At 41.2% G+C, this 21156-nt stretch overlaps 2 protein-coding genes across 2 annotated transcripts; both read left to right on the forward strand.

Annotated features, from left to right (window-relative positions):
* Positions 1-1871: 1871 nt before the first annotated feature.
* On the forward strand, positions 1872-13718 carry LOC309354791 (olfactory receptor 14I1-like; the record flags this gene model as incomplete). Its single annotated transcript, XM_081885062.1, has 2 exons — positions 1872-2165; positions 13074-13718. The coding sequence occupies 2 exons, from the start codon at positions 1872-1874 to the stop codon at positions 13716-13718; spliced, it is 939 nt and encodes a 312-aa protein (XP_081741188.1).
* Positions 7173-8111, forward strand: LOC309356059 (olfactory receptor 14A16-like; the record flags this gene model as incomplete). The annotated part of the gene is made up of 1 exon (XM_081887239.1): positions 7173-8111. The coding sequence occupies one exon, from the start codon at positions 7173-7175 to the stop codon at positions 8109-8111; it is 939 nt and encodes a 312-aa protein (XP_081743365.1).
* Positions 13719-21156: the final 7438 nt, after the last annotated feature.

The raw sequence follows: 21156 nt of genomic DNA on the forward strand, positions 1-21156 counted from the left end.
GTAACCATCAAGCTGTAACACTCATTGGGTGTGTAAAAATAAAATACCAGTTTTGTTTTAAACATGTCTAATTTAATTTATTCCCACTTTAAGGAATAAGTGGTCACAGATCATGAGTGAATGCCTGGAACTCCATGGGCTCCTGCCACCGCTCAGCAAAGAGAGAGGGAGGCACCCAACTTTTGTAACAGTATGTTTTATCTGCATGGTGGACAATTTACCAGGCAATCCAATAAACTTTTTTAAAAACATGGAAAGAAAGAAGGCAGTCCTCAGACATCTTCCCAAGTACCATTGTGGAATCCATGTATGGATTGATTCATAGATATGCAGACCAATCCTCTTTTCATGTTCCAATGTGCACATAGGTCTGCCAGGGCCAAGATGGAAAACCTCTCTGTATACACAGTGCGATCTGGAATCCTCTATACGACAGTGAGCATCTATTACTTGCTTACATTTGTGACAGAAACAGAGGAAACAATAATTGGGGAGTTCTGGTTCTGATCAACTGTTTTGGACTCATGGGAGCAATTTGCCACAATGCCAAAGCACATATCCAATTAAGCTCCTTCTAACACACACACCTTTTAAAAACCAGTTTATAAATACATCTGTTATACAATATTCTGGCATGTGCCAGAAGAAGAAGAAATCATCTCAGATGTCTCAGTGAATGTCTGACCAGTCATGGCCTATAGTAGTGAAATGAAAAACTTCACTTACCCAGGCTGAAACTGGTTTAAAAGGAATAGGTAAGTGGTTGGGGTGGTTTTTAGCTGTGAACTTAACAATACCTGTGGCAAGAAAACTGTAACTCCTTATTTCTTCTCATCATTTTTCATCACCACACCTACATCTTTCTGCATGTTACTCTTACACTCAGTGCTTTTCTTGGGGGGCGGGAGATGCATGGGTACGCATACCCCTAAATATTTTGTGAATCTAAGTTTGGCCTCATTGAGGGGCAGTATTTCCATATGAGTAGGAAAATGAGAGTATCCCAAACATTTTTTTTAAGAAAAAAAGCACTGCTTACACTGCATTTTGACCTAAACAATTTCTCAGAACTGAGGTTAATTAATTGAAAGAAAAATAATACAAGCATGTTACATTAACTGGCATTCCTGTATCTGTGGAATGTATCAGAATAAGACTCGGAAGATAAGGTGGTAACACTCAAATATCTTTGTACATTTAAACTGGAAACATAACAAATCTAAAAATACTGCAAATTGTGATTCCACATACCCACCCATCCCCAGTAGGGAAGAAGTGGTCTCAGATTAAAATCAGTCTCCCAACAGGATATTGCTCACAGGGCATAGGCAGATTTGTGATGAACTATTTGTGGATATTAGCTGGCTGAAGAAATGTTTGCCCCAGTTGTGGTTTTTTTTTTTTTAAAAAAAATCCAGATTGGACTAGGACTTCCACCCAGTCAATATAGATTGTGTACATTGTGTCTCTTTAGTCTGTCTGCCTTATCTGGCACCCTGCATAATTGGGGCCAGCAACTGATTGGTGAGCTCCTATGCACATATAAATGTATGCATGTAACTTTCATTTCTGATGCTTCACTGAATGCATAGATGCCAGGGGAAGGATTTCAGGGAGTATAGACTCACCACACCTTGCCTACATTTGCAAGTGGTGTTTGTGTGTGGGGGGCACAAGTGGATAGGGATTGTCTGATGAGAAAACAGAGAGGACAACAATTATTGCTGATTATGCAAAGGAATATTTGGTGGACTTGATTTCTAGATCAAAGAAGCTCAGTTTAAATTAAATTGATGAATCAATAATTGTACACTAATAGTCCTTATCCTCTTGCTTGTACAGGTAACATGTGGATAAGTGCTGTGAACATAATGCACAATCTTACCTCCATGCCTGCATTTCTGCTGCTGGGATTCTCAGATATTCGAGAACTACAGATCTTGCACTTCTTTGTGTTCCTAGCCTTGTACTTGATGGCAATAATAGGGAATCTTTTAATTGTCATTGTCATTGTCCTTGATCACCACCTTCATACACCTATGTATTTCTTTCTAATGAATTTGGCCATCATGGACCTTGGAACAGTTTCAGTTATGGTGCCCAAATCGATGGCTATTTCCCTTTACAACAACAGGTTAATTTCTTATTTTGGATGTGTTGCTCAGGTTTTCTTTTTACATTTTTTTGGAATATCAGATTTTGCTCTCCTAACTATAATGGCACATGACCGTTACGTTGCTATTTGCAGACCACTGCAATATGAGACAATTATGCACAAAGGAGCCTGTATACGGATGGTAGCCATTGGGTGGATCACAGGCTTTCTTGCTGCCATGTTACATACTGGGAGCACCTTTGGCAATACCTTCTGTGCTAATTCTGTCAATCAGTTCTTCTGTGAAATCTCAAAATTACTGAAGATCTCTTGCTCCGACTTTTACTTAGTTGAAGTTCGGGTTCTTGTGATAGCCTTTATTATATCAGTAGGATGCTTCATTTTCATCATCATAACATACATGCAGATCTTTTCTACAGTGCTCAGAATACCTTCTTTAGATGGTCAGAAAAAAGCCCTCTCCACTTGCATTCCCCACCTCACTGTTGTCTCTTTGCTTATGTTCACTGGTGCCTTTGCCTACGCAAGGCCACCCACCAATTCTTCTTCTGATCTAGATATAGTTTTTGCTGTGATATATACCATAATTCCTCCAACATTAAATCCATTTATTTACAGTATGAGAAACAAAGAAATTAAGACTGCTTTGTGGAAGCTGTTCTATAAAAATGGTGTTGTATACTGTTCTATATGTTAAAGGTTGGCAATGCCATTTTTAACCCAGCAACATAACTTTTGGTAGAGTATCTGCTTTCCATGCAGGAGGTTCCTGCCTTTACCCCTGGCAAGTCCTGGCTGGGGGATAATGATTCCACTTCTGAAGTCATAGAGGGTTACTGCAAGTCAGTGCTGACAATACTGAACTAAATGGACCCAGTGAAATAAATGTAAACCAGTTTGTTCTGTTCCTGAATCTGTGATACAAATCATTCCATAATTCCTCCACCTCATTTTTCATATAATTCATCGTCAATTGATCACGCATTTCACCATCTTCTCAAGACAGTGTATTTCACTTACAAGTAATACATGTATACGACAATCGAATGTAACCATATTAACAAATATTCTATGTAAACATTTAGTTAGAAAAAGAAAGTTGAAGAACATAAAATGTATCATTTCCCCAAAATGTTCTGAACAGAACATGACCTTGTAGGGCATTTTGTTCTTGATCATTCTACAATACTATGAAATTTATTTTTACATAAAAATGTCATCTGGCAATTTTCTTTTTATTGTTTTATAATATTAATATTAATTGTTTTATAATATTAATTAGTAAAGGTAAAGGTAAAGGTCCATTAAGTCCAGTCGTGACCGGCTCTGGGGTTGGGGCACTCATCTTGCTTTATTGGCCGAGGGAACCGGCGTACAGCTTCTGGGTCATGTGGCCAGCATGACTAAGCCGCTTCTGGCGAACCTGAGCAGCACACAGAAACGCCGTTTACCTTCCCGCTGGAGCGGTACCTATTTATCTACTTGCACTTTGACGTCCTTTCGAACTGCTAGGTTGGCAGGAGCTGGGACCAAGCAACGGGAGCTCACCTTGTTGCGGGGATTCGAACCGCCAACCTTCTGATCGGCAAGCCCTAGGCTCTGTGGTTTAACCCACAGCGCCACCCGTGTTCCACAAAATTGATTAGTAGAACCATCTAATTTGAACTTTTGTTTTCCAGTGGGTTGTGTTCACGATAAATTATCCCTCCAAGAGCTGCATGCCAGAGCTGGGTCTCCACTCTTAGTCTATTATACTCATACTACACACACCAGCGGACCTACAGACATGGACACACACTGATCATAAAAAGAAAAAAAAAGAAAACAAGAAGACAAGCAACACCCCCCCCCCCAATTGACCCAGGGAGACAGTGCAAATTTTCACATATCACTTTTGCAGAGCAAATTTTCACACATCACAGCGCAGGACTGCTTGGAGATTGGGGTGACAGAACATTGACACAACAAATCTTTAGCATCTCCACTCTTTTCAGTTCACACAACCATCATTTCTAATGTATATGAACACCCTGAATGACAGCAACCAACTGGAAACTAATAGAAAAATACAAGGAACAATTACTGACCACATACCTCCTCATTCATTAATGGAGGCCATTCCACATGTACTATACTGTGAAGGCTTGAGATCAGTTTACTTGTAAGCTTGCTATACCCCATTTATGCCCATCCAACTATTTTTGTCTGTGGAACTGGCAATGTTACAGGTGCCACATAGGACTAAAAAAGAAAAGAAATTGTTTTTAACTGTTTTTATTAATATTTATATATTTCTTGTTAGCCATGTGGAGGCTTTATTACAATCAAGTGGTATATAAACTTTATTAAATGAAACAAATAAACAGAGGTTATTCCCACAGCAACTGGGTCAGATAGGTCAGTCTGGGACTGACTATCCCAAAGTCACACAATATGTTTTATGACTGATTTTAACCATGGTCTCTCACGTCCTACTCCACTTAATATTCCTCCGTCCCCCCCCCCCACATTCTGGAAAAATGACATAGAAGTGAGTAAACTGGGGGGATGGAAGTAATCTTTTCTGATAGGTCTGGAATCTATTGCAGATAGAGGCACATGACAGCAAATAAATAAATAATAAAAAATGGAATGGTAGTTAGAATTCTCTTTAGTTAGAATTATTGCAGCCAGGTTTTGCACTAAAGGAGTCATATTGAAGGGCAGCCCCATGTATAATGCAATATAGCACTTCAGCCAGGATGTTACCAGGAAATGGATAGTTTGTGAAAGCCTATCTCTATCTAGAAATGGCTACAGTGTTTGGATACAGTGGTACCTTGGGTTAAGTACTTAATTCGTTCCAGAGGTCTGTTCTTAACCTGAAGCACCACTTTAGCTAATGGGGCCTCCTGCTGCCGCTGCGCCGCCGGAGCACGATTTCTGTTCTCATCCTGAAGCAAAGTTCTTAACCTGAAGCACTATTTCTGGGTTAGCGGAGTCTGTAAACTGAAGCATATGTAACCTGAAGTGTATGTAACCTGAGGTACCACTGTATTACTAAATAAATAGCCATAAAGTGATAATTTTTCATGTACTGAAGCACATGTTGTATCTGTTGTTGTTTGTTTGTTTCTACTACTAAAGTCGAAGCAGCAAAATTGCCTTGAGGATTCTGATCAGCTCTGCTGCGCTGTTGGGAGCAGGATCCCAAGATGCCTAAACAGAATTAACTAACACTCCCTCACATGCCTGCTGGCACTAATAGCTGATGCTACATTTAGTGACTATTACCTTTAAATATGCTGTCTTTTTTAAAGGGAAAAAAATACTCAGCTACATGTTTGGGGGTAAGTGCCCAGGGAAGGTTGAAAGTGCTTGGTTGAGAAGGTACATGGGCTCTCGCATCTGAAGCAGATCTTACCCTATGAATTTTACACTTGAAGGCATTTCAATTGCTTGCCAACTTTTTCTAACTGGATTATAATTTTGTTCGATTAAATGCAGACTTGGTGATGCTATTAGTAGACCCACTGACTGCAGAGGTTCTGTTGCAAGTATATGACTAAATGTGAGTCCAACCCAATACGTTCAATTATAGTTGTATAATTGTGAGATCTGGTATGCCACATTGAATGGGAAATTGTGACAAAAGTGGAAGTGCACAAGCCAAGTTATAAAAGATGATATAAGTATTTTATTATTCATGTGACAGTAATAACCGCAAAATCAATACTGTGTGGTGAGCTCTTATGTACATGTATGTATATGTAGGCTTCTCTTTTGGATGTTCCATCAAACGCACAGATATTAGAAGAAGGATTGAGGGGTATAGCCTATACCCTCCAACATTCCTCATATGAAAATAGGGATATTCTGTTCTACATCAGTGTCATTCCACCCCCATGCCCATTAGACAAAGTCAAGTGACCACCTCAAGCAGCAAATGCTGGGGATTGGTGAAGCGGCAGTGAAGTTGGGAGGTTAGGGCTGCGCGTACAAGGTGCCCTGCCCTGTATTAACTCATTGTATTCTTATAAGCTGTTTAGGACCATGCCCTCACAATGCAACATACAAACAAGAGCAAGGCAAGATATAAAGGTATAATAGCTACATGAACAAACATACAACATACTTTAAGAAGCTGTCCTGTAAAACCCAGTTATGACCTAAGTAAAAGGTAGCATTAAACATAAAGGTCTTCACCACTTGCCTAAGTGCCTGTACACATGGGGTAGGGCATAAGTCAATAGGAAGGGAGGGTATGAGCTCATGATATAATAAGCCAGAAAATTAACAGTGAAATATTTGATTTTCCTATCCCTTATTTTTGCAGTCCCAAGCAGAAACCCACCTACCAAACCTTCAGGGAGCCTCTGTTCATACTGCGTGTTCTGTCTTCAATTTACTGAGGCTACCTAATTTGTGCAGGCCTGCTGCAAATTATCCCAAATTAAAAGTGTATGTGTGCATAGTGATAACAAAGTCAGTTTATACGAGCACCAATTCCAGTTCTTACCCGGGTGCTGCTGCAAGCCACTGCCAGACTCAGGAGCAAAAATATAAAATGGGTATAATAGTAACCTGCCATTTATTTTGGCTAAAAGAAGTAGATTGATTTTGAGCACATAACTCTGAAATTATTTGATGATATGTGTTGTACTCTTAACTCTTAATATTGTATAGGTCACATGCAAGAACATGCAGATTGTTCTGTGTAAACAAAACTGCTCTGTAAGAAGGCTCACAATGCAAGTTGCAAATCAGTGTTGCTGGGAGGAAATGGGACAATCCTGGATAAAATGAGAAGGCAAAATGGCTTCTGTAATTCCAGGAGTGTCCTGGGAAAATTGTGACACTTCAAGGTTTTGCTAGCCTCCCCACACCATGCACACATTTCAAATAGGTGCAAGGGGGGGGGTCAGTGACAATCCTAGGGGGAAAGCAAAGAATGCGTGGTGGATTTGACTGTTTAAAGGAACTTTGTTTAAATTAAACGGGTTAATAAACATTTATAAACAAACAATCCTATCTTCTTTCTTGTACAGGTAATGTGTGAACACGTTGTGTGAATAAAATGTCCAATCTTACCTCCATGTCTACATTTCTGCTGTTGGGATTCTCAGACATTCGAGAACTACAGATCTTGCACTTTTTTGTTTTCTTGTTGTTGTACTCGGTGGCAATAATGGGGAATTTTCTCATTATTGTAGTAGTTGTCTTCGATCACCACCTTCACACCCCCATGTACTTCTTTCTCATGAATTTGGCCATGATGGACCTTGGAACAATTTCTGTCATGGTACCCAAATCGATGGCTATTTCTCTTTTAAACAGCAGGTTCATGTCTTATTCTGGATGCGTTGCTCAAGTCTTTTTTTCATATTTATTTGGAACATCAGATCTTGCCCTCCTAACTATAATGGCACATGACCGCAATGTTGCTATTTGCAACCCACTCCAATATGAGTTAATTATGAAAAGAGGAGCCTGTATACGGATGGTAGCCATTGTATGGATTATCAGTCTTCTTAATGCCACCCTACATGCTGGTTGCACCTTTGCAAACACCTTCTGTTCTAATGCTGTCAATCAATTCTTCTGTGAAATCCCAAGGTTACTGAAGCTTTCCTGCACTGACTTTTACTTAGCTGAAGTTGGGTTTCTTGTGCTAGGATGGAGTATAGGGCTCGGTTGTTTCATTTTCATCATCATAACATACATTCAAATCTTTTCTACAGTGCGTAGGATCCCTTCTGTTCATGGTCAGAAAAAGGCCCTTTCCACTTGCCTGCCCCACCTCATGGTTGTCTCTGTGTTTATGTTCACTGGAGTATTTGCTTATGCAAAGCCCCCCACAGATAATGCTTCTAATGTGGACATAGCTTTTGCTGTGGTCTATACCATCATTCCTCCCACATTGAATCCATTCATCTACAGTATGAGAAACAAGGAAATAAAAACTGCTATGTGGAAACTCTTAGATTATGGGCATTCTTCTAAAAATATATTTTGAGTTTTTAAAAATGGGATTGTATATTCAATGTGAATGTTTTGATATACAGTTTTTAACCTAGCATTAGAACCTTGGGGTGGACATTTGCTTTGCATGTAGGAAGTTCCTGCTGTAACCCCTGGCATCTGCAGGTGGAGGAATGAATGATTCCATATCTCAAGCCATAGGGAGCCACTACCAACCAGTGTCAACAATACTGAGCTAAATGGACCAATGGGCTGATTCAGTGTAAAATAACTTCCTGTGTTCCTAACTCTACAATGCAAATAGTCTTATAATTTATTCACCATATTCTCCATGCCATTTATTGCCATTTGTTCATCCTCTTCACCCTTCTCCCCCCCCCCAAATGTGTTTTACTTACTACTGATACAAGTATAGTACAATTAGATATACTGTAACTGTATCAGCAAATACTATTTCCAATGCCTTTAGTAAGAAAATAAAAGTTCAAAAGCATAAAATGTATGTCCCCAAAATAATTATCAATTTTATTATATTTTTGCTTGCCACTCCAATTTCTGAGTAGTGTGAGATTCCAGGGGTTCCTGGAATTTACCCAGGGTTAAACTCGTGGTGCCTTGGAATGTAACCCCCACTTAATGGGCATTGCCTATATAGAACAATCAAATGTAACGAATATTCATTCTAAAAGGAAAAAGTGTTGAAAAATGTGTAATTTTCCCATCAGAATTTTCAGCTTTACTGTAGTGTAGACAGAATCAGACATTTTGATTGTGATCATTCTAAATTATAAAACTTATTTTTTGATAAGATAATATATGATGTTGCAATCTTCCTTCTCTTATTTTGATAATATTCATTGCTAGAAACATTTCCCTTGCCATATTCCATCTTCCCATCAGTCACCCTGGAGACTGCCTCTCCCTCAGGAGTTGTTAGGATCCACCTCTAGCTCAGTCCATTGGGATTTCTTCCCACTAAAAAGTGTCATTCACCACTCTAAGAGATACTGCTGTCAAAAACCCAGCCACCCTTGCAGTTACTTCCAGGCTAACATAATTAACAGGAAACTAAAATATTATCTTAAAGATTTCAAAATAAAACATTACCAAAGGAAATCAAATGCAAAATGCACATTTAAAACAGCACAATTAGGAAGATAATATTATCATAGATACCACGCTCTCTGTATCCAGTATCCAGTAACTAGTTGTTGTGGTTCGAGGACCCGATCCTCGTGTAGTGGAATGAAAACACAAGGACACGTGATATAAAGTTAATGGGCAAGAAAAGGCCACAACTTTATTGATTACAGCAAGTGAAAAGGTATTGGCTTAGGCATTGGATCACGTCAGTTGACCCTACCCACTCGGAGAGGGGGAAGTCAGAAAGGGGGTTTATTCACCAGTAGGTGGAGCCTGTTGACGCTAATCCAACTATAAGCTCTCCCCTGATGTCACCGAGGGTCGTGCCATGGCCTCCCGCCACACAGGCATCAGACAGAATACATGACCGCCGGATTCCTTTAACAGAATACCCCAAAATTGAAGGCATAGGCGATGGCCACACCTAGCCCTTCCACACACCACAAACACATTATTCCAATGCCTAACCGCCACCTGAGCCCAGAAAGGGGCTCGCCGCCAATACCCTCACGGCTGTAACCAATCCCTAATGCTGATGATGATGCTACCTAACAACCATATATCATTCCCATTGGCCACTCGTTCATGACATTCTATAAGCCTCACTAGGTCCAATGAGCATCAACTGCCACTGTCAGAGCCTGTTATATTCAAAACTATATTATGTACCAGGTGAGGCAGGGTCTGTGTGTCCTGAAGCTGAACAAGAAAATGTCAAACCTGCAATGTGGAAGAATGCAAATGGATCAAAGAGAGGCAGGTCCTATGAAGCTGGTTTCCACAGTAGATATAGTACATTTGATCAATGTGTTGTTTTTCCTTATCTTATTCAAAAGTATATTAGCAACAACAACAAAAAAAACCTTGGTGCTGTATTGATTGGGCTCACTCTCATTTGCCTTTGACTCCATTAACCAACAGTGTCTATGGCTGAGATTGGAGGACCAGTAGCATGCCCAGCCAGAAAGTCCCTGCCCCCAGGGAGCCTAGCTGACTGGTGGGAAGAATGAATAGACATGGCAACTGTAATGGGATTAAAAGGCAACAATTTTATTAATTTCAGATGTAGGTAAAACTTGGCATAGGCATTGGGCGTGTATCCCCCTCAGCCCCCAGTGGGGAACCGAGGCATGACAGGGTCTAGTTGGGAGGAAAGGTCCATAGCAAAACACTCCTCCTCCTCCTCCGCCTTCTTCTTCTTCTTCCGCTCTACACCCAGAGATCTCAGAGCAGTTCAGAGATGGGGCAACCCCAAAATGGGGGGCTCTATGGCCCGCTGGCCATCCGCTTCTGGCTCTATGAACAGAGACTTTCCCCTCAAGACCCCTTTAACAGGGTACCCTGTAAATGCCACTGCTGTTGGGGGGGTGGATCACCCCTCCCCCCTCCAGGTTAGAAGATAGACTAAAGGATTCCACCAAAGGACCAATCCACCAAAATTGCGACTAGTGCTACAGGGAAGGCAAAACCTGACAATCAGGGGAGAATCCTTCCCAGCTCCGAAAAACAGCAACCATTAAGGAATCATAGGAAAGCCCACTAAGCTGGGTAGGAAAAGTTTAGAAGAAAATCAGAAAAACAACAGCAATGCTAAGGGGTGGGCAGGGTGGGTGACACCACAAGGCTGACTTGGCTGCAGTGAGTTGCGTCGGCCTGATTATAAGTCCAGGAAGTGGACCTGAGTGAAGCCTGCAAAAGCTCCATCCCCCAGGCCACCGTGGATTGGCAAGATGCTCTGCGGTGCCTGGGGAGGAACCCAACAGTCAGGGCAACATGGCGAGGCTCCAGGGGCTTAGACAGGCACCGTGGTGGGCCGCAACTGCCACTCGCCGTGGAAGAAGGGTTAAGTGGCCATTGTCACTTCACTGGATAAATGTTATACTCTAGCTCTCCTCTGATCCTTGCACTAAAATTTTGCATCGACTTGTGGGCATTCTTTCAGGTTTAATAGTTTTCCCAGGGGGTGTAAAACAAGTTTGATTTTGGGCCCCCTCCTGTATAATTTCTATATAAATACTTTTTTTTGTTTACTGTGAATGTAGAAGCAGTAACTTTCAACAATGTTTTCAGATCAGCTGTGCTGGACTCTTGGGAGTAAGATCCCAAGACAACAAATAAGGCTTAAAAGAATGATCCTTCCCATGTCTACTGTTGCTAATTTAGTGACTATTATCCTCACCTATGCAGTCTATTTAAAGGAGGGGGGAAATTACACGTACTGTGGCAAGTGCTGCAAGAAGGCTGAAAGAGCTTGGTTGAGAAGATGCATGGATTCTGACATCTTTATCATATCGTATACTAAAGTAGCTGGAGAGAAAATTGAATCTTATCATCAAAGGTATTTTAAAACGATTTAAGGTGGTTTGGTAGTTTCCTTTTACTCTGCTGTAATCTAGATGTGTCTATCAGCATTTTATTTTCTTCTCATCTTTCAATTTTAAAGGGGTCTTATATACTCTTGTATGCTGATACCAGTCCTTATTAGAGTGCTCAACTTTAAAATGAACAATGACCACCTGGTATGCTAAACACATTCCTAATTATTGTTCCAAAGGCAAATAGATGTAGCTGATGCGGATATATTGTATCATTCAACTTTGTGGTCCATTTGTGATGCGTGAATCATGGATCTGGGCTGTGTTCTGTTCCATTCAGTCTGCGTGCTGGAAGAACGATCCCAATCAAGGCTACAGCCTTTTTCCCCAGTAACTGGATAATTTGCAGCAGGTTTTTTTTTCCCATGTCAGAAAAATAGTGATGACATAAAAATCCATGCAGGCAGAACTAGATTTGTGTTACATTTCATGGGAACGCAAATCCACCCCAGATCATTATCACCCACTGAAGTATTAGAGACATATATTGGCACAAACAGTAGCACTACTGGCCTGTGAAATTCATTAGGAGATTTTATGTCAATATAATGCGTTCACTTTACTATTTATCTGTAGCCAACTACATTCAAAACAGGCTGTTGCCTTAGAATTCTGCCTTATTCGCAAACACATATATACTCTATTACTTATTTTTGAAAAAACATGGGTTTGAATTAGGCCACAAGCGATGGGACAGCTCTCCAAGTGACATTAATAGCAGCTTATTTTGTGGGGTAAGGCAAGTAAAGGAAATAGTTTAAAAGCCCCCAGATAGCTTCATATTACTGTAAGATTACTTGTTGTTGTTTAGTCGTTTAGTCGTGTCCAACTCTTCGTGACCCCATGGACCAGAGCACGCCAGGCACTCCTGTCTTCCACTGCCTCCTGCAGAATCCTCCAAACATGGAGACTGAACAAAAATATGCAATATGAGTTAATATATAAATTTTGGAGTAAAAGTGTTTGAGATACTTTAGATAATAACAGATATAGAAGCTTCAATTTACAAACTGGCTATTTTGGCATAACCCTTAATTTCAATTGTTTTTTCACTACTTGATTAGCAAAATAATGTGGAATATATAATGAAATTTCAAGAAGCATGTTTAAATTAGCTTGTTAATCAATATTAACACTTTTTAGCTTCTTCCTCCAACAGAGAAAATACAAATATTGAAGAAAAAATGAGCAATCTTACTTCCATTTCAACGTTTCTGCTGTGGGAATTCTCAGATGTACGAGAACTACAGATCTTATATTTCTTTCTGTTCTTAGGATTGTACTTGACTACCATGACTGGGAATCTCCTCATTATTGCTGCAATAGTGCTAGACCATCACCTCCATACACCAATGTACTTTTTCCTAACTAATTTGGCAATGATGGACATGGGCTCTGCTTCTGTCATGATGCCCAAATCATTAGCCAATTCCATCATGAACAGCAGGTCGATTTCTTACTCTGGGTGTGTGGCCCAGGTTTTCTTCTATATGTTCTTTGTAGCAGCAGATTTTGCCATTCTAACAGTAATGGCACATGATCGCTATGTTGCCATCTGCAACCCATTACAGTATGAGACAATTATGCATAAAGGAGCTTGTATTCAGATGACCATCATTGTGTTGATTGCTAGTCTTCTTTATGCCATGTTACACACTTGTAGCACTTTTGCAATCACCTTCTGTTCAAATGACGTCCATCAGTTCTTCTGTGAAGTTCCAACATTACTGAAGCTCTCCTGCTCTAATATCTACCTTGTCGAAGTAGGGGTTATTGTGTTAGGGTGTTGCCTGGGACTAGGATGCTTCATGTTCATTATCATAACATACATGCAGCTATTTGCTACAGTGCGCAGAATTCCTTCAGTACATGGTCAGAAAAAAGCCCTCTCCACTTGCCTTCCCCACCTCACTGTTGTCTCTTTGTTTATGGGCACTGCACTCTTTGCCTATGCAAGGCCTCCCACCGGTGCGTCTTCTGATCTGGATATAACTTTTGCTGTGATTTATACTGTAATTCCCCCCATGTTGAATCCATTCATCTACAGCATGAGAAACAAAGAAATCAAGACTGCTTTGTGGAAACTCTTAGATTATGGGCATTCTTCTAAAAATATATTTTGAGTTTTTAAAAATAGGATTGTATATTCAATGTGAATGTTTTGATATACAGTTTTTAACCTAGCACTAGAACCTTGGGGTGGACATTTGCTTTGCATGTGGGAAGTTCCTGCTGTAACCCCTGGCATCTGCAGGTGGAGGAATGAATGATTCCATATCTCAAGCCATAGGGAGCCACTACCAACCAGTGTCAACAATACTGAGCTAAATGGACCAATGGGCTGATTCAGTGTAAAATAACTTTCTGTGTTGCTCACTCTGCAATGCAAATAGTCTTATAATTTATTCACCTTATTCTCCATGCCATTCATTGTCATTTGTTCATCCTCTTCACCCTTCTCCCCCAAAACAATGTTTTACTTACTAGTGATACCAATTAGATATAACTGTTTCAGCAAATACTATTTCCAATGCCTTTAGGAGAAAATGAAAGTTCAAAAGCATAAAATGTATGTCCCCAAAATAATTATCAATTTTATTATATTTTTGCTTGCCTCTCCAATTTCTGAGTGGTGTGAGATTCCAGGGGTTCTTGGAATTTACCCAGGGTTCATGTTTCCTTTGGAATGAGGGACAACAGAGACTGTTGTGTCTTTATGATATATGCTTCATTTACACATATATACAACTTGTGTCTACATTGGAGGATTTCAAAGCATTAAGACTCCAAAAAGGTTGGTGTGTACTATCCATCATACAACTTCAGTTAGAAATACTCCAGTCAGTTTCTGCACTAACTGAGGCTTCTGAAGGGCAGCCGTATGTATAATGCAATACCACAATTCAACATGGATTGCTATGGAAATCTGTAGGAATGAAAATCACGGGAGACGAGTAGTAGGTGTCATGTGAGAGGCGTCTGCCGGGGAAGTCCCGGGAACTCTCTTTTATTGAATATCACAAAGCATTGCCACAGGTGTACTTGTGGTTGATTGGTTGATACAAACACAAAGAAACTCATTGCCTATTGGTTAATGCAAATGCAAGGTGGGAATTACATGTGAGGGGTGGGAATTACATGTGAACATTAATCACTGGTAGATTAAAGGCTGGGAAACGAGGTTGGGACTAGACAGGCATGAAGCCTCCTAATTAATTTGTAACTAAAGATTAATATAGCATAAAACAATTACTAATGATTGATCATAACATATAACAATCGAGTTCCGTAGATGTGGTCAGCTATGCACTGAGAACAGGTCATCATGAACTTAAGATGAACTGAGCAAGGAGGGAATGTCTTGGTGTTTGGAACAGGTTCGTACAGTGTGTGCAGAAACAGAGAGAAGATTATGAGCGAGAGTTCCCAGAATGCAAGAGAAAAGAAGCAATGCTTCCCATAGCAAGACTTCCCATAAGGCCACAGTTATGTGTAGAGGGAAAGCATATGTGCAGAAGGAAAACTTCCCTTTATCTCCCCCTTTCTTTTCTTTTTTGCGAGGCGTACTGGGTAAATAAGGCAAAAATATTTCGGGATTAGTGGTGTGCCAGCAAATGCCCAAAATAAGTTCGCCAGGGAGGATGGGACAGAAGATACTACGAGATACGTGGTTTGCCAACGCATGCTCGAAATAAATCTGCCCATATCTCCCCTTTGGTTTACTGTTGGTGTTGCCATTTCGCAAAATAAGCAGCAAGGATTTTATTGGGTGGCTGAGGGGGAGAGAGAAGTCGAGAGAAAAGACTTATGAGACCAGGAATGCATTGGAGGAAGCAGCATAGTAGAATCAATATACAAATTATGACAATAGCATATTGAAAGAGATTACAAAGCCAAGTAAGGTTTGGCAGCCAAGCGGTAAGCCACTGGGTGAAAGAATCCCAGAAAGCAGGAAAACCAACATCCTGTTTGATATGATGTGTGAGATTTTGCAAATGAGAGATTTGTTTTTGAATAGCTTTAGAATTGTCAGTGATATTAAAGCAGCACATGTTTTCCACTTGTTCGCATCCGTAATGATGGAGCATCAATAGATAATCGATAGCAGCGCGGTTCTGCAGGACGCCATGCTGGAGTTCACTCTGCTCTTTATTCAAAAGATGAAGGGCTTGTGATGTAAAGTTCAGAGCCTTTGCTGCGGAGCAAGCTAAAGAGTTAATATTCCTGCTATTCCGGACAGCCAGTCCAGGGACTCCTAGAAGAGATACAGCTAGAGAAATATATTCAGATCTGCTAGGGAGAGAGACAGAATCATCGCAATTATTATTCAATTCTATAGCGCGTCGATATCGAGAGCGGGATAAATGATGCTTCTTGGGTAAAATAATAGACATACGGCTTAAGCAGCAGGGCGTGCCATGACTGATGTTTGCAGGAATGTAATTAAACGTGAAGCCTGGACACGACCAAAACCAGCCGTCAGGCAGCTCTGTGTATTTATATATATATGAAATATTTACATAATCAGAACAATTGAAGTTATCCTTGCCCATTTTTACACTGTTGGTTTTTGTGCAGTTCACCATACGGGCACAAGTAACATTAAAGGAAGCCACGTATGGGGTCATGGAATTGGCTGCGTGGAGAAATGCTGCAAAACTTTAACAGCAGCTGCCAGCTCAGAATGCTGGGCAAACTTCTGTGGAAGAATGTAGAGACTGTGCCATTTATCATTTTGTAGCCATGCAACGACCCCCCTGGAGGGGGCTCCATTAGTAAACACAGTAAGGGCATCCAACGGGACAGAGCTACTGCGCTATGCTTAAATTCACTTTGGTTGGCTGCCAAATTTGGATTGGCTCCGGCAAGCAAGGACATGGCATGGCTCAGATCGTACTTAGGACGGTTAATGATTGACTGCAAAGCCTTCTTACAGTAGGTGTTTGCATTTTCAAAAGGCAATTTTTCCATCAGTTCATTCTGGGCTGTAGTATTATCAACCTGCCTGGTGACTGCTTCTTTCAATCTATCTATAAATTGATGGTAGGGCTCTGAATGTTGTTGTTTAATATTAACAAAAGAGCTAATAGGGAAAGCAGAAGGCAATTCCCCAGCCCACACAGATTCCTCCTCTAAGGACAGAATTCCTTTCTGCCTAGCCAGGGAAAGTGAGGTGCGCACAGCTCCTGTAGGAGAGCACGCAGGGGTTGTGGCAGGCAAAGCAGGCAAAGGAGGAAGGGGAGGGGTGGATGGGTTTGTGGGCTGAGGTGTAGGGAGGGGTTGGCAAGGCTGCAATGGAGGCAAAAGCTTAGGATAAGGAGGGGGGATTGTCTGCAACAGCCAGAAGGGCAGGGGCCGAAGGAGACGCCTGGGGTCCTAATTTAGCAACGGCAGCTGCACATTTCTGCCAGGTGAGCAGACAATGAATTGAAGCCCTCGGTTCTGCAAAGAGGGTCTTCCCGATCTTTTGCCAAGTCCCCACCTCAAGGGACCCCCTTTCAGGGTAGGAGGGAAATTGGCAATTGATCTCGCCGAGAAGCTGTTCAATTTCTTTTAAGGAAACATTAACACCCACAACTCGCTGTCTAACTAGAGAAAACAATTCCCTGGCATGTTCTTTCTGTAATTTTGTCAAATCGCCCCCCATACTCACGAAGTAAGCGCGCTGAGACTTTTCCAGTCGAGTGAAGTACAGGTGCTAGGCTGCGTAAGGGATCTGGCACGTCGGGGGTCACCAGATGTAGGAATGAAAATCACGGGAGACGAGTAGTAGGTGTCATGTGAGAGGCGTCTGCCGGGGAAGTCTCGGGAACTCTCTTTTATTGAATATCACAAAGCATTGCCACAGGTGTACTTGTGGTTGATTGGTTGATACAAACACAAAGAAACTCATTGCCTATTGGTTAATGCAAATGCAAGGTGGGAATTACATGTGAGGGGTGGGAATTACATGTGAACATTAATCACTGGTAGATTAAAGGCTGGGAAACGAGGTTGGGACTAGACAGGCATGAAGCCTCCTAATTAATTTGTAACTAAAGATTAATATAGCATAAAACAATTACTAATGATTGATCATAACATATAACAATCGAGTTCCGTAGATGTGGTCAGCTATGCACTGAGAACAGGTCATCATGAACTTAAGATGAACTGAGCAAGGAGGGAATGTCTTGGTGTTTGGAACAGGTTCGTACAGTGTGTGCAGAAACAGAGAGAAGATTATGAGCGAGAGTTCCCAGAATGCAAGAGAAAAGAAGCAATGCTTCCCATAGCAAGACTTCCCATAAGGCCACAGTTATGTGTAGAGGGAAAGCATATGTGCAGAAGGAAAACTTCCCTTTAGAAATCTATCTCTATCTAGAAATGGCTACAGTATTTGAATATTGCAAAATAAATAGACATGGATTTCACCACATGTGTGATCATTTTTTATGTATTGACACACATGTTGTATCTGTTATTTCTTTGTGTCTGCTACCAAAGGACTACCAACATGTACCTGAGGAGTGTGATCAGTTGTGCTTACTCTTGGGAGTAAGATCTCAAGATGGCAAAACAGGCTTAAAATAACTCTCCCTGCCATGTCTGCTGGCACTAATACCTGATGCAACCTTTAGTGACCATTATTCCCACATATGCAATCTTTTTAAAATGGGGAAAACAGCTACCTCTTCAGTGGTAAGTTCCACAGGAAGATTGAAAGAAGATGCATGGGCTCTCACATATGAACTGCATTTTACCTTAAAACAGCTGGAGGGGAAACTGAATTTCACAATTAAAGGTACTGTATTTCAAAATGATGTAAGGGGGTTCAGTAGTTTCCTATTACTTTTATGCAATCTCAAGGTGTTTGCCAATTTGTTTGTCTTCTGGTCTTCTATCAGTTCTCAAGGGGTCTCAGACATACATACTTGAAACAATGAAGCCGTCACTACACTGCTCTACTTTTAAAAATGTGTAGTTTCTTTCTAACTGGATCATCATTTTGTTAGGCTGGGTCCAGACTTGGTAACACTTGGAATAGACCCATTGATTTCAGCAGGTCTCCTGCAAGTAGGACTAAATATGGATCCAGCCCAGTATGTTTCATATTTGTGAATTCTGGTACACCACATTTAATGGGAAACTGTGGCTAAAAAGGCAGCACAGTTATAAATGATGGTATAAATATTTTATTATTCCTGTAACAGCAACAACCAAAACAAAATCCCCTACCACACTGAAACCCAACGCTATCCCCCACTGAATGACTGAGGTTAGGACAGAATCTTACTACACAAGGGGATGGTAGACTAGCTCTTAGGAGGTCCAGGGCAGATCACATAGCACAAAGCAGCTCTGTGATCAGAGCAAGCAGCCCCAAGCATTGATTTTCACCATTACATATCTTTTGAAATCTGTTCATGAAAGGAGTCAATTGAAGTGGGGTTGTGGGAATAAAGGCTGCTCACTGAAAAGTCACCACTCAGCTGAGAAACAGCCCATTCATTCACAACAAAAATGTGCTTAGGAGTTTCCACACTAGCAATGAAAGCAGATGCACGATGACGTGATAACTTTCTGAGCATGACCAGCACCAAGTCCACAATAAACTGCCACGTGGAAGCACACCTTGTGATATGCATCAAACAAGGGTGTGAGTAGTTGTTTTGTTCCTCCTCCTGCACTACTGTTCCCTTACTCCTGTGTAGGTCTGAGCTAAAATGGTACAAATCTCCCCCCCCCCCATGAAAATTGCTGTAAAAATGATGTGGTGTATCTGAGGTGGGAAACTGGAGCCAGTGCATCCAAATCAGTTTGTGGTGAGGGTTGGAGGAAGGCAACATCTCTCTGCATCATGGAGGCTGGTGGCTGATGTGTTGTCATTTCCTATGCTGCACTCTGTTGCATAAGTTTTAGAAAGAAACCTAGGGCTGCCCAGTTGTACTTTTTTCCGTCTATCCCAGTGGGGACAATGGGGGAGGTGGACTACTTCACTTTATTCTTAGAAAAGACTTGCAAGGTAGGTTAGGCTTCATGGAGAATGCAGATTCCCCCCTCTGCAGAATTGCCCTTGAACCAATGTTCTCCTTTAACCATTTTAGCCATGACCATTCATTATTTCATTAGACTATTGAACTAAAGCAGTGGTTCTCAAACTTTTTTCTTTGGGCTCCCTTTTAAACTACATCTATTCCACAACCCTACAATGAGTAACTTCTTCCATCCTTCCATCCTTCTTCCTGACATCTGCATGTCCACCCAAACATCAGAAAAAAGCATGTAGTTTTGTGCATGTATTCGGTGCACCTTAATCAGAACCCTTCATGATTGGAGCCAACAACTGTGTGGTGAGCTCTTAAAGGTAAAGGTAAAGGTACCCCTGCCCGTACGGGCCAGTCTTGACAGACTCTGGGGTTGTGCGCCCATCTCACTTAAGAGGCCGGGGGCTAGCGCTGTCCGGAGACACTTCCGGGTCACGTGGCCAGCGTGACAAGCTGCATCTGGCAAGCCAGCACAGCACACGGAACGCCGTTTACCTTCCCGCTGGTAAGCGGTCCCTATTTATCTACTTGCACCTGAAGGTGCTTTCGAACTGCTAGGTTGGCAGGCGCTGGGACCGAACGACGGGAGCGCACCCCGCCGCGGGGATTCGAACCGCCGACCTTTCGATTGGCAAGTCCTAGGCGCTGAGGCTTTAACCCACAGCGCCACCCGCGTCCCTCTGTGGTGAGCTCTTACACACATATAAATGTGTGAACATAGGTTTCCCTTTCTGATGTTCCACTGAATGCATAACTGTAAGCAAAGTGTGGAGGGGATAGTCTCATGCCATTCTGCACACATTTGCAAAAGATGTAGAGGCAGGACTGGCAGCAACAGCAGCAGATATGTTCTATGCCTATGATAATGTTTTATTCTCTTGTTAATTATGTTGTTTTAAAGGTGCATTTTATATTTGACTTCATTTAGCAATGTTTTCTTTTGAAATGTTTAAGTTCTTTTGTTAACTTGGTTTGTGTTAAATATGTATTCTGTAGTTGACTTCCTTTTTAATGTTTTATTTTGAAGGCTTTAAGGTAATATTTTAGTTTCCTGTTAATCATGTTGCCTTGACTATATACAGTGGTACCTCGGATTAAGAATTTAATTCGTTCCGGAGATCTATTCTTCACTTGAAACTGTTCTTAACCTGAGACACCACATTAGCTAATGGGGCTTCCCGCTGCCACCGTGCCACCGTGCCACTGTGCGATTTCTGTTCTTATCCTGAAGCAAAGTTCTTAACCCGAGGTACTATTTCTGGGTTAGCGGAGTCTGTAACCTGAAGCATCTGTAACCTGAGATACCACTGTATTTGACTTTCTTTAAAAATGTTTTATTTTGGATTGTTTTATTTGATGTTTTAATGTGCTGTAAAGCACTCTGAGATTTTTTTTCTTTAAACTATAAAGTGGTATAGAAAATGATGATGATAAAAATAAAAATAAAAATAAAAATAAAATGAATGGACACAGATACTCTCAGGACAATATCCATGCTGGGATAGCTCAGTTGGTAAACCTGAGACTCTTAAAC

The sequence above is a fragment of the Podarcis melisellensis genome (genome assembly GCF_964234715.1).
Source record: "Podarcis melisellensis genome assembly, chromosome: 13".
Lineage (NCBI taxonomy): Eukaryota > Metazoa > Chordata > Lepidosauria > Squamata > Lacertidae > Podarcis > Podarcis melisellensis.